At 38.3% G+C, this 13039-nt stretch overlaps 1 protein-coding gene and 2 long non-coding RNA genes across 8 annotated transcripts in view; 2 read left to right on the top strand and 1 right to left on the bottom strand.

Moving 5' to 3' along the window:
* Window positions 1–13039, bottom strand: part of LOC139803582 (uncharacterized) — a 247811-nt gene that overhangs the window by 138738 nt on the left and 96034 nt on the right. The window lies entirely within an intron of this gene.
* Window positions 1–13039, top strand: part of LOC139803583 (uncharacterized) — a 154918-nt gene that overhangs the window by 86882 nt on the left and 54997 nt on the right. The gene's annotated exons all lie outside the window — the stretch shown is intronic.
* ITCH (itchy E3 ubiquitin protein ligase) overlaps window positions 1–13039 on the top strand; it is a 60266-nt gene that overhangs the window by 39421 nt on the left and 7806 nt on the right. For 5 of the 6 annotated variants that reach the window (XR_011729057.1, XM_071759852.1, XM_071759850.1 and 2 more), the window contains 10 exons: window positions 149–244; window positions 1516–1690; window positions 2623–2698; window positions 3267–3351; window positions 4051–4179; window positions 4859–4931; window positions 5840–5911; window positions 7769–7857; window positions 8501–8660; window positions 8945–9078. Coding sequence is in view for 4 of the 6 variants with exons in the window: in XM_071759852.1 (XP_071615953.1) it covers window positions 149–244; window positions 1516–1690; window positions 2623–2698; window positions 3267–3351; window positions 4051–4179; window positions 4859–4931; window positions 5840–5911; window positions 7769–7857; window positions 8501–8660; window positions 8945–9078 (1089 nt within the window). In the remaining 2 variants the exon portion in view is untranslated. The remainder of the gene's footprint in view (window positions 1–148; window positions 245–1515; window positions 1691–2622; window positions 2699–3266; window positions 3352–4050; window positions 4180–4858; window positions 4932–5839; window positions 5912–7768; window positions 7858–8500; window positions 8661–8944; window positions 9079–13039) is intronic. The other variant, XR_011729058.1, reaches the window with a different exon arrangement.

Below are 13039 nucleotides of genomic sequence, written 5' to 3'. Positions count from 1 at the left end.
TTTTGGTGTATCTCATGAACCAAGTGTTACTTTCAAGCATTTTATTTAGAATAAGCATTTTATGAAAACAAACATTTCTGGTATACTGTAGATGAATGGTTGGAGTAGTTTGATCTGGAGGAAGATAAAAATACTGTTTTATTTTCAGTTGGGAGCAAAGAGTTGACCAACATGGCAGAGTGTACTATGTAGATCATGTTGAAAAAAGAACAACGTGGGATCGACCTGAGCCTCTTCCTCCCAGGTGAGCCAGGATAAGTCATATGATTGTCCAGAACATGATTTTTTCAGAGATTACTTGACTAATATTGATTAAAAGTGGAAAGTAAACAGAAATGAGAACCCAGTTTAAAGGATTGCTCCAGGTTGTCCCCAGTAGTTCTGCAAAAACACATACTATAGTATGGAAGAGAGCTCAATGTCAAATATATCAGAATCAAATTCCCTTTCAAAGATTAAACAAAATTAAACATCTTTGCTGGGAAGTGGGTTTAAGTTAAAGAATATAGACAGCACCAAATGCAAGAGAGAACCAACACCACAGAAATGAGCTTTGGGATTGGGGGTAACTATTGGCTTGAGCAAGAATGCCCTTGGTTACCTCTTTATCCTGAGGTTACTCTTTGCAGCCCTTTGGTCTTGTCTCAGGGTTCCCAGCTGCTCATCTATGGTGCTTTGGTTATCAGGATTTACCAGCTGTTGGCATCACAGCAGCCCATTCACATTTGTTCTGTGTTTGTTATTTTTTAAGCAGTGTAACAAAACCATAGCAATTACCCTGTTGCACTTCGTTCATGCTCAAGGGGTTCACATGCTGCACAGAATTACAGGGTGAAAGCACTTGGGATGGGAAAGAGAACTTCCTATTAAAGAATGGAAACTGGCAGGCAGGCTCATAAAGGGAACCTGCCTGCCATACTCAATTTATTTTGAACTCTTTGAGAGCACTGACTGGTGTATTACTTTAACCTTTTCAGAATGGTAGAATTTCCACTTGTGTTTAGTAAATAGTACTGATTTCATATGAACTGAGAATAATTAAAGAAAAACAACAACCCAACACAAAGCAAAGCCAAAACAAGAAGAACAAACCCAAACCACACTTTCCTTTTCTTCCAAATCAGAGTGTGAGGAAATCTAGCATAGAACAGCCTAAACTGTCAGGGTTTTTCTTGTCTTTTAAGGAGAAACCAGAAACTGTTGTCCTTGTGGGATAAATGCATCAATGACAGTGAAGTTTTGACAGCAGTTTGTGTAGTGCTTAAGCTGTTTTTAAAAATCTAGAAAGTACAGTATGACTGACTTTGTAGAGCACACAGTGAAGTAAAACTGATCTTCCTCAAAAAATTTTAGCTCTTACATAGTTTTAGTGGATGAGAAAAGGAGAAAAAGTTGTCTGCTGAGCCCGTGCTTTATCCCCACTTCTAACATACTGCCTAAAAGTGCTTCTGAGCCCTTCAAGTTTTCTGCTATCGAGAAATGTTGCATCTGATTTATTTTTTTTTTTTCTAAAAGCTGGGAGCGACGAGTTGACAACATGGGGAGAATTTATTATGTTGACCACTTCACCAGAACAACAACGTGGCAGAGACCAACCCTGGAGTCTGTGCGGAACTACGAGCAGTGGCAGCTGCAGCGCAGTCAGCTGCAGGGAGCCATGCAGCAGTTCAATCAGAGGTTTATATATGGGGTAAGGGAAGGTGAAGTGAGAGAGGGATCTTTTTTGTATTTTCAACCCATTAATCTCCCTCCTGCATCTGGAAACTGTATGTGTTTGGGTTTGGGCATGCTTGTGGGTGGCACTTCCCCATGGAGGGACCAGGCAGCATCTCCTGCTGATGGTGACCTGGGGTCTGTGTCTGTAGCATGGCAGGAAATAAAAATTGGTACCTTTGGCTCCTGCCTTTGCAGTGACTGCAGGCAGCACAAAGAGGGGAATGGTGTTTTGTTTGTCAGCTGGATGTAGGTTGTGTTCTTTGATAAAATTTACAAAGCAAACTACAGCTTAGTAACCAGGTGGTTTATATGTATTGTGTCTCCTGTTGGCTTGGCTGAAGGGCTGGAGAAGGTGAGTGTGCTCCCAGGTCACAGCTCTGCTTTGGGGAAATAGAAATATGCACAATGAATGTTATGAGATATGGGAAACTGGGAGCTGTCCTTCCATAATACTCAATCCATTGCTTGCCTCTGGTGAAAGTAGACTTCAGATAACTTCTAACTCATGCTACAAGGTTATCAGGAGTGGTATAGGTTCTAAGTTTGCTGTATGTGTAGAGAATAAAAAATAGAGCTCATAAATGGTGGTAGGGAGAACTGCACTGAAAGCAGGAATGAAGTGGTTTGCTTTCTGGCTGTTTTGGGTGCTACTGTACTGATTTCCCTTCTGTGTAGGCAGGGGACCTAAACAAAGAATAATTATTTTCTTGGCACTGTAGTTAATTAAGCATGCCAGGATCTGTAAAATAGACATTCTCTGTGGAGAAAAATAAATAGTTGGCATCTTTGCTTATATGTAGCACTAACAAAAATGCATTTACCTCAATAATTTATGATGGCTGTGGTAGAACATCTGGAAAGCAACTGAGTAGTCATTAATGCATCATTTGTTTGTGTGACTTGCAGAACCAGGATTTTTCATCCACTCAGAACAAAGAGTTCAAAGAGTTTGATCCTCTTGGCCCTCTGCCACATGGATGGGGTAAGACTGGCTTGAAAGTGTTTTGTAATGCAGTGTAATTAAACATTAAAGCTCACTGCTGCCAAATTATTTTGTCAGCTGTTCTAGGCCAGTTTGTTTTGGTTTTTTTTAATGGAAATGTGGATTTAAAATATTTAAAAATTAAAATCTAATCAAATGTGCTGTTAAAACAGTCCTAACAAGGATGTGCAGTTTCAAAGCCTGTTTACTCCCTGTAGCTATCATAGTTTCTTTCTCACTGCCATCCTTTTTTTTACCAGGTTGATGGGGCAGGATTACCCCTGCAGGAAGGGCAGCTTTGCACTGAGTGCAGGTGCTGGTGCTGTTTTGTGTCACTGTCAGCAATCAGTATTAAGGGAGATTCCTCTTTGTGAATAGGCTGTTAAGGAATAATGTTGATGAAAAACAAAAAGATGTTGAGTCAAAGGAGGTACAGAGAAACCTGAAGTCAATGGAGGCTGTGGCAGGGTCTGTTGGTTGATTTTTATTTATTTTATTTGATGTAATCTCAGCAACACACTAAGCAGGTAATGATTTTTTTTTTCTTGTTTTCCTTTTCCCTTTCCAGAAAAAAGAACTGACAGCAATGGCAGGGTGTATTTTGTCAATCACAACACACGAATCACTCAGTGGGAAGATCCCAGGAGTCAAGGGTAAGAAATCAGCTACAGCTTAGTGCAGTGTGGAATGAAAATGTAACAAAGTGCTACGACTGAGAGCCAGGAAAATGGTGCCCAGAGCTGAAACATGGACTGTCCCACACAAACTTCAGACAGCCTGTTAAAATACACCAGCCAGAATGTTAGGTCACTCTGAGAGCACTTTGGAGTGACACTGCTCAGGTCTGCCAAATGTGTTGAGGTCTGGTTTTGTTTATATCAAAAATGAGTTGGAAGTTCTTGAAAACTTACACAAGATCAGTATTTCCATTTTATTTTTTTCATCCAAGAAACTCTTAAGTTTTTGGCCACTGTGATTATACATGAGGTACTAAAAGCTACTTACTAATATTATGTCAGTTTTCAAGTAAAAAAAAACCTAATAAAATTCTGCTGTTTTGGTGGAAAAAAAGAAGCACAGATAAGCCTTGTTTACATTTTTCCTTAAATTTCTGTTTGCTGTTATTCCAGGGAGTGCAACCAAATGAGCTCATGTTTACTTTATCATTTATTTTGGTCTAATTTAAGTCTGACATGAAAATTTAAGAGGGGAAAAAATGCAGAATAAATATTGAATGGGAAGTTTATCAATCCATAGTGTTTCTAGACCTGCCAGAATTCTCTCTGGAGTTCTTCCAGTTGCCTTTAATGTATGAAGTTGATCAGTTACCATATATTTTCCTGTGTCCACAGGCAGTTAAATGAGAAACCCTTACCAGAGGGCTGGGAAATGAGATTTACTGTGGATGGTATTCCCTATTTTGTGGATCACAACAGAAGAACTACCACATACATCGATCCCCGCACGGGCAAGTCTGCTCTGTGAGTGTTTTTAATGTTATACCAAGAGCTGAAAAGTCAAGTTTAGCACTCTTTGTCCTTGAAAGTCTTGCATGTTTCTCTTTGCTTGTTTCATCCAGGAAGTTTATTATCTAGTAATTGTCCGGGTTTGGGCCAGGATAAAGGTGATTTTCTGTCTTCTTAATTTTCTGGGATTTTTCACCCACTGATAACTGAAGGAGCAGTGCTTTGAACACTTCAGAATCTTGCCAATTACTGGATAAGATTTAAGGGTAATGGAGGAGCTTCATCTGTACTGCAGACCAGGTCCCTTCCTTCCAGTTACAAATCTTTCTTTTTAAAAGTACATTCAAGTCTTTCTTTGATTTTTAGGAACCAGACTGGAATTAAAACCAGAATTTAACTCCCAATTAAGCTAACTGAAAGTCATCCCATCCTTATTGTTAGAAATCTTTTTACAGTTAATCAGATGCTGTTTAAAAACTACTGTGTACACACTCCACAACTTACAGAGGAAGATTGCTATTTTCTTTTTGGTGTAAAAACAAGAAAATTACATCCCAAAAGCAGAAAATGTGAATAAGAATCTTCCCACTAGATAGACAAATAAACAATACAACTATACAGCATTTACAGGGTTTTACTTAAATTACAAAACCACTTGTGGGATTCATTTTTTTTTCTCTCCTTTTGGTTCCAGAGACAATGGACCCCAAATAGCTTATGTGCGTGACTTCAAGGCAAAGGTCCATTATTTCAGGTTCTGGTGTCAGGTATGGGCTCATTTCTTGAGAATCTCTGAATTTTTGGGGCTTGCTTCCATGCTTTAAGTGAGCTCTTCAATTCCTTGCAAGTAAAGGGAATCGAAGTACTTTAAGGTTAAAGTTAAATAAGGGGGGAATAAAGCTCATGTAAGCTTAGAAGCTGGTTAGTCTGTGGCTTCCAAACTTTTTAGAATAAAGGAAAATGTGGATTTAGGGTTTTTTTGTTTAAGTGGTGTGTATCAGAATAGTGTCTTCTATTTGCTGTAATAAGGGAGTAGGGGGAGGTACAGTGTTTTTATAGTGAATACAAGAGCTACTTTATGCACAAATACATACTTGTGGAGGAAAGTGCAGGGCAGCTGACACAGAACATGCATCTCTAGACATTGAGATACACACTGTGGTGCAGAGGAGCATCACCTAACATGACAACATTCCAGTGTGTCAGGCTTCCTCCTCTTAACTCCACATGTATCCAAAGGTTAAGTAACTTGGGTTTAAATATTCCAGTTTTCAAGAGTCAGTGAAGTGGAGGGAATAACTTAGTTTTTCACTTTCAATTTTGTGCAAAATAACCTAAATTTGTTAATGCTTTTATTGCATTCTGAGGTAGAGAGCCTTGCTGACTAAGAATATGTTACTGATGTTAATGTTTTCTGATGTTTTGTTGAGAATACAGTATTGATCCTGTTCTCAGCAGGACTGGAGACATGCATACCTCACTGTAGATACCATTTTGGAAGCAATTTGTTCTTGGAGTACATTGCAAATCAAATGTCTTGACTACTGGCTTTGTTTCATATGGATTAGTTAAATTCAACTGTACCTCTTAGATGAATAAATGCAAGAAATAGTCCAAACTCAGTATTAGAAACTTTAATTATTGTGCACCTCACCTCTAAAATATTTCATTTCAGCAACTTGCAATGCCCCAACACATAAAGATCACAGTGAGCAGAAAAACACTGTTTGAGGACTCATTTCAACAGGTAAAGTATTAGAGCATCTTCATCATGGGCATGAAAAGTGGCATTGATTAAACTTATTGTCAGATGTCATTCCTGATCCTTTGACATCTTGTTAATGTTATTTTAAGTGAGACTCACAAAAAAATACTGGTTGAGTAGTAAGGGTACATTCATGCCTAAGGATAATGCTAAATTGTGAATTTCTGGCTCTAAGGAGTTGTTCATCTGACAGAGAGGTGTTTTTTGTATTTTTTATTTTTCCTCAAAGTTCTTTAAAATCTGAGTTCATTTGGAGGGGAGGGGAGTGCTGGAGCAGAGCAGCTCCTTGTTCTCAGGAAGTCTCCATGCTGGGCTTATCTGTGCTAGCAGCATGTTACATAAACATGTAAATACATGTTCTGCTGAGCTGAGTCTGGGTGCTGTGGGTCTTTACATGAGTAATGAAATGGTTAAAAGAAAGCAAAAATTATTAATTCTCAGTCTAATAAGATGCATAGTAACAGGCCTGGGAGGTCACAAAGAGATTCCTCTTGGCATATATTCCTCTTGGCCTCTTTTTGTGACTTAAAAGTGAATTAGGAAGATGCAGACCTTATCTAAGAGGAGAGGAACTTTTACCTCCCTCTATCTTAGATGAATTTTACTCTATCTGCATGTTCTGTCCTATGTCCTTATTCTGTCTTGCATCCTCAGGTTTCATTTCTTGCCAAAGTTCTCAGAGATGTGTCAAGCCAGGATATTTGAACAAATAGAATAGGAGGTTTTGGGACAAATGTATTCTTAAATAGGGATTAATGCCTAGATCAAATTACTGTAAACTGGTTATAGCAGAAGAAACAAATAATGCAGCTGTCTGGGCTTTGTTTTGGAAGAGTGAGTCTTTGTATTAAAGAGGTTAGAAGGGGACAATAATTCTGTAACTGAAAGTTAATTTCAGACTTTTTTGTAAAATTGCACTTGGTCCTTTTATGGTAACCATAGAGGTAATAAAATGATGCTTTACTGCAAAAAATCAATAAATTATGTGCAAACATAACTTAGGAAAACAGGGATCCCTATCAATAATTTAGATCACATAATCAGAAAGATCTGATTAAGTTTTCATACTTGGTTGTCATTCATTATTTGCAAACATCTCTGTTGGAGTTGTAAAATTTATTGTGATGATTCCTACAGACATAGAGGAGAAAATTTAAAACATGTATCTTAATGCAAATTCTGTGCTTCTCATTGCAAACAAAAACTTTAAGGTTCTTGGGCACACAAAAGTTCTGCTTGAAACCTCTGTGTGTAAACTTCTGCCAACTTCAGCATCATTACAAACTGGGTCATTGTATTCAAATAATCATTAGTAAAGGTCCTTAGCATCTGTGACTCTTCCTCTTATGAAACAAACAAACCAGCTACATTTTGTTGTCCTCTTTAGGAGATGAAGCTATAAAATGAATGTTCATTATTGTTTTGTTTCTAATTTATTGATTTCAGTCCTCAGCCATGTCTCTTCATTACTGGTCACCATTCAGTGTGGTATTTAACAAATACCAAATTTACTCCTTTTGGGCCCATTACTTATTGACTGGATTTCTGCCATATAGTTAGTTGCAGTCAGGCTGCTGGCCTGAGTATCCTGAAACTTTGCTTTCAGAGTTATTATTTCGTTTCCTTTTACATATTTTCCTTTTTAATCTGTGGAAATAGGTTTGCAGTAATGCTTCAGATTCATGGACATCCTATAAGCAGTTGCTTCATGTACTTAATAGTTCATTTAATAGTGTGAATTATTAAATACTGTGCTGCTTGATAGCAAATAATACATCTAACCAGTGCTTATATGTAGCTGTTTTCTTAAAAAGAATTGATTGTTTTTCTTTTACTAAGATAATGAGCTTCAGCCCTCAGGATCTACGGAGACGTTTATGGGTTATTTTCCCTGGAGAAGAAGGCTTGGATTATGGAGGTGTTGCAAGGTAAACTAAATTGAAATGGCAAATAATCTATTTTCTGCATGTTGTTGGCTGTGAAGACTTCCCCAAAGCAGATACTTAAGCTTGCTGGGATTTCAGAATGTTAGTGAAGTGTATTCCTTACCTGTCCTCAGGGTATCTGAGGAAGACAATTCCTTAAGATGGACATGTGCCTTCAAACTGGATAAAATTGTTTTCAGTTTGCATTAGGAATAATTTTAATTGTCTCAGTGATTACAGAGATCATACTGTCTTTTGCAGAGCCATTAATGCCAAAGTAGAGGTTTATTGAAAAAAGTGAATAGAAACCTACTTCCAAGTCAGAAGTCTTTACAGGAATGTAACTGAGCAATGCATGTATAAATTAGCACTCCCTAAAACCCTAAAGTTTCAGTCAGTCACAGATGTTTAATCTGCTCATTTAGAAAAGGGTGTTTTTTATCTAAACCACTGCCAGTTGTATATCATTGTAAATCTGCATATTACTTCATAATTTGTGTTATTTTCAGTTGGGTCTAACCTGCTTTATGGTAAAGAAGTGAGATTGAGCTGTGTGCCAGCAAATTCCTCAGTCAACAGGAGTTAGCTAAAGCAATTTCTGATTTGATTTATTTTGAATTTGTTTTTATTGTTTATGTGATTTCAGGGAATGGTTCTTTCTCTTGTCACATGAAGTTTTGAACCCGATGTATTGCCTGTTTGAATATGCAGGGAAAGATAATTACTGCTTACAAATTAACCCAGCCTCCTACATCAACCCAGACCATCTGAAATACTTCAGATTCATTGGGAGATTCATTGCCATGGTAAGTTCAAAAGCAGAAAGAGCTTTTCTCATGCAATTTTCCTGTACGTGAATATTGTGCCATCAGATGGATGAATAAAGTTAATTTTTGAGTTGAAAGTAGTATCAGGTGTTTGGATGCAAGTGCTCTTGATATTAGTTGTAACTCAGCATATTCACAGTCATGATATTCTAGGTTGTTTAATTCTGTGGCTGTCAAATTTCAGTGGTACAGAGTAGAGAATGTTGTCATACTGAAGTATTCAATCATCTTTTGCACTGTTTTGTCTGTTTCCATGTTTTTAGGCTTTGTTCCATGGGAAATTCATTGACACTGGCTTCTCTCTGCCATTCTATAAACGTATCCTGAACAAACCAGTGGGACTGAAGGATTTAGAATCTGTTGACCCAGAGTTTTACAACTCTCTCATCTGGGTAAAGTGAGTTTGACTTGATTTTGTTCTTGAAGTAGCAATACAGTTTTTTTTGATTTTCACTTGCAACAGGTAGTAGGTGTAAATTTGCTAATAAAACCCCCACTTTCAGTATAATTTATTGGTTGCAGAGCAATTGTTACTGTAACACCAGATGCACAAACAGTAATTTGATAATGCAGAAGCCTTTCTTGTTCATTGAATATTCTGTGCAGCATCTTGGATCTTGCTGGTTTTGTAATTAATTCATCCAGACATTACAGAGATGTGGCACTCCTGAACTTCAAATTACAAATAAAATGCCTTGAGTAAATTCCACTGAAACTTTTCAGATAATTGCTTAAAAGAAATTAGCAAAAATTTACTCAAGTGTTTCTAGTACCTGGCTTAGTTAGAAAACATAAAAAGCTTAGTGCAACAATAACATGAAGCTAACACAGGTGGTTTATTATTCACTACCCCACAATTCTTCTCTTAGGCATACCTGACATTTTACTTAGAGGTTAATATTGAAGATTCAGTGTTTTAAAATTAATGCTGATGCATTTTTGAGCTGTCCTGGTTTTTTTTTTGCTCCAAGGTGAATTATTCAAGACCATTCCTACTTTATCACCTTCCATGGGTGCATTTTCAGTCATCTCTCTACACTCACAATCTTTTGGAGGCCTGATTCTACCCACCTTTTCAGCTTCCTCTCCAGGGGAAAGGATCAGGAGTTTGTAAACCATAATTATTTTGGAATTATATGTTAAAAAAATTAAGGAGTAATTTAAAATACCCACTAGATCTAAAGCATGGTGATTCTGTATTTACTAATAGCAGGGCTCCCTGCTGCAGTCCATGGTGGATGTGTACACCACTTCTTTTATAACACAGGTGTTTTTTTCTTTCCCAACAGTTTAAAAATAAAGAACATGATGAGGAAAAGCAAAAATATAAATTCTTTTTGGGTTTTTTTGTTTTGTTTCTGCTATCTGACTAAAGAGATAAAACATTTTACTTAAAAACATACAAAACCAGAGTAATTTTTAAAATGCTTTGAGAAATATGTAAAAGGTGTGGGAACAGATTAGTTTTTAAAATGCAAAAATAAATCTAAAAGACAATATTGTTATCTTCTGTTGTTGTTTTGAATCTTGGAAGCTTTATTTTGAATAACAAGGAGAGGGGGAAAGTAACTTTAATAGGGTGTTTACAGCTACAGATAGGAATTTTGATTTGATTTTCAAAGATCAGGGTATTCCATACTCAATTTATCTGCTGCTAAAAGGTGTCCTGGGTTAAAATTCCATTAGGAAAACTTGTAATAGTTCCTACTTGGGTAAAGATGCCATGAAAGTGACCTGAAAGGGAAGAAAAGGTCTTGGAGCAGTAGGTCCAGATTTCTGTAATAAAGGAATCCTGTTACCTGTTTTGTAGTCAGAAAATATACATATATATCATATATGTTCTTTAAAACAAGAACATTGGTCATTTTGTCACTTCCTAAATTTTAGAGACCCAGCAAATACTATGCTGAAAAATCCAAGTTACAGGGAAGAAATCTGCATTAAATCAGGGGGAGAAGCTGCTGCTGTGAATGATCTGACTGAACTGTGAACCCAATGTAACAGTGTTTGCCTTCTGAGCAGCATCAATCCATTCACATTTTGTGGGAAGTCTGGAGTAAAATATCCCATTACCTGCAGCCGTAGAGCCCTCACAGAACCCCAGACTGGTTTGGGTTGGAAGGGACCTTAAAGCTCCCCCAGTGCCACCCCTGCCATGGTCAGGGACACCTCCCACAGCCCAGGGTGCTCCAAGCCCCATCCAACCTGGGCTGGAACACTGCCAGGGATGGGGCAGCCACAGCTTCTCTGGGCACCCTGGGGCAGGGGCTCAGCACCCTCACAACAAAGAATTTCTCCCTAATATCTCATCTCAATCTCCCCTCTTTCACCTTAGAGCCTTTCCCCCTCATCCCATCCCTCCAGGCCCTTGTCCCAAGTCCCTCCCCAGCTTTCCTGGAGCCCCTTCAGGCACTGGGAGGTGCTCTAAGGTCTCCCCATTGCTCCCTTCTCTTCTCCAGGCTGAACACCCCCAACTCTCAGCCTGGCTCCAGAGCTGCTCCAGCCCTCCCAGCAGCTCCAGGGCCTCCTCTGGGCTGGCTGTGGAGTTGCAGCCTTGGATTCACTCCCATAGTGAGTTCACACTGGTTTTGTTTATAACACCCAGCACTTGCAAGGTGTTCCAGTGCTGCTCAGTTTATTCTATCTGTGGTTCTTTTGGTGCATATGTGATTTATAATGATCTGAAAGAGGGCACAGGGTTTCTGGGTGGCAGCTTCAGGCAATAAACGGGGACAAGTCATAGACATTGCAGACTACTTGATTACCCTCATTTTAATTCCAAGTGTGCAGTGTGAATTGTGGGGTGAAACATCCACAGTTGGTTTCTTGGGTGTCAACAAGTACCTAGTGAGAGATTTTGTCACAGATGAGAAAACAGAAAATTCAGATCTTCCTGCCAAGAACAACTCTTCCACCTCACTCTGAATGTGAGGGTTTCAAATGACATGAGCTGCTCTGGCTCTGGGTGCTTTATTCATCTACATTCACTCTTGGGGTTTTGTCTTCATCTTTTCCCTTTTTAAATTTTCTTATTGCCACAGAAGAAAGCAATAAGGAAGCTTAAGGCTGTAGCTTTCTGAAGACTGTCTCTAGAGCAAATACAACCCAAATACCAATAGCAATTTCTGTAGTGATAAAGAAATCTTTTAGTGTGCATGAAAGGCTTTGCTCCTTTGAAAAAACCAAACTTCAGGATATGAAATTGTGGACAAAAACCTTTCAGACCTCTGAAGGGTGCACTTTGACCTTTTAAGCACAAGGGCCCCAACTTAAAATTAGTATAGAGCCTGATTATTTGCCATGCTGATGAAGTGACTGCAGATCTTCAGGGCAAAAAGTCATGTCTGTCTGGATGACCATAATTTTATTCTGCACCAAAACCAGCAAATTTCCAGCTTTCCTGGAAGATTTCAATAGTTTGGGATTTCTTGGCACTTCTCCTATCAAGTGGCCAGTTCTCTCATTCCCACAATTTTGAAAAGTGTGAAGAGTCACCCATCCACCTGGGGCCTTTCCCCCCCATCTGAGATTTCATACAGTAACATGTATTTTGGAAAGGTCAAGTTCAGAAGCACTGTGGCATCACATTGGTACTTAAACCACAGTGGTGTTTTCAAGACTTGACATTTCTGTGTTACAGTTCAGGACAAATATCTTGATTTTGCACTTTATTTTGAGGGGAAATGGTCATCAAAACCTCTACATATGCAGATGATTCTTGGTTTTGTGGAAACACATAGCAGCATAAAAATAACAGTGGTGTACCTGTTGTCCTCCTGGCTGTTGACACCTGTAAAGAGAATAGAGTTTGAGAAGTGTGGCTGCAGATTCTTCCTATATTGAAATTTTTAAGAGCATTCCTCTTTAGCAGGAGTGTTTGTACTTGCTTAACCTGGGAGCTTGGGACATTTTAATATTTGCTTACAAAATGTTCCCATCAATACACTGGAGTCAAAGAAAATCCATTAAGCATACAAAGTCTTTCTTTGTTGCTTTTTATCTGACATTTTCTGACAAAGTGACAGATTTTAACACAGTCCTTGCATCACCTGTTACAAGAAGCAATACAAGTTGCAAGAAAAAAAAATTCATTACCTGAAAAGTTTCTGTATCCCATAGATATTCCTCAGATTCTTGGTCAGCAGGGAGTTTGTGACTGGTAAATTTATAAGTTCCTCTGATCAAAAATTTCTGATCAGAAGTACAGCTCCTGTATGCACGTAGGTAAAATGAGTCAGTACATTGTGCATAGCCATAAATACCATGTAAGGAACATTTTCTTATCTTTATTCATCTCCAAATTTTTTTTTCTGGAGGTTCTTCATACCCATCTCCTCTACTGAGTACAATGTCTTGAC

This window comes from Heliangelus exortis, chromosome 16 (genome assembly GCF_036169615.1).
Source record: "Heliangelus exortis chromosome 16, bHelExo1.hap1, whole genome shotgun sequence".
Lineage (NCBI taxonomy): Eukaryota > Metazoa > Chordata > Aves > Apodiformes > Trochilidae > Heliangelus > Heliangelus exortis.
This window is presented reverse-complemented; position numbering and strand designations above follow the sequence as displayed.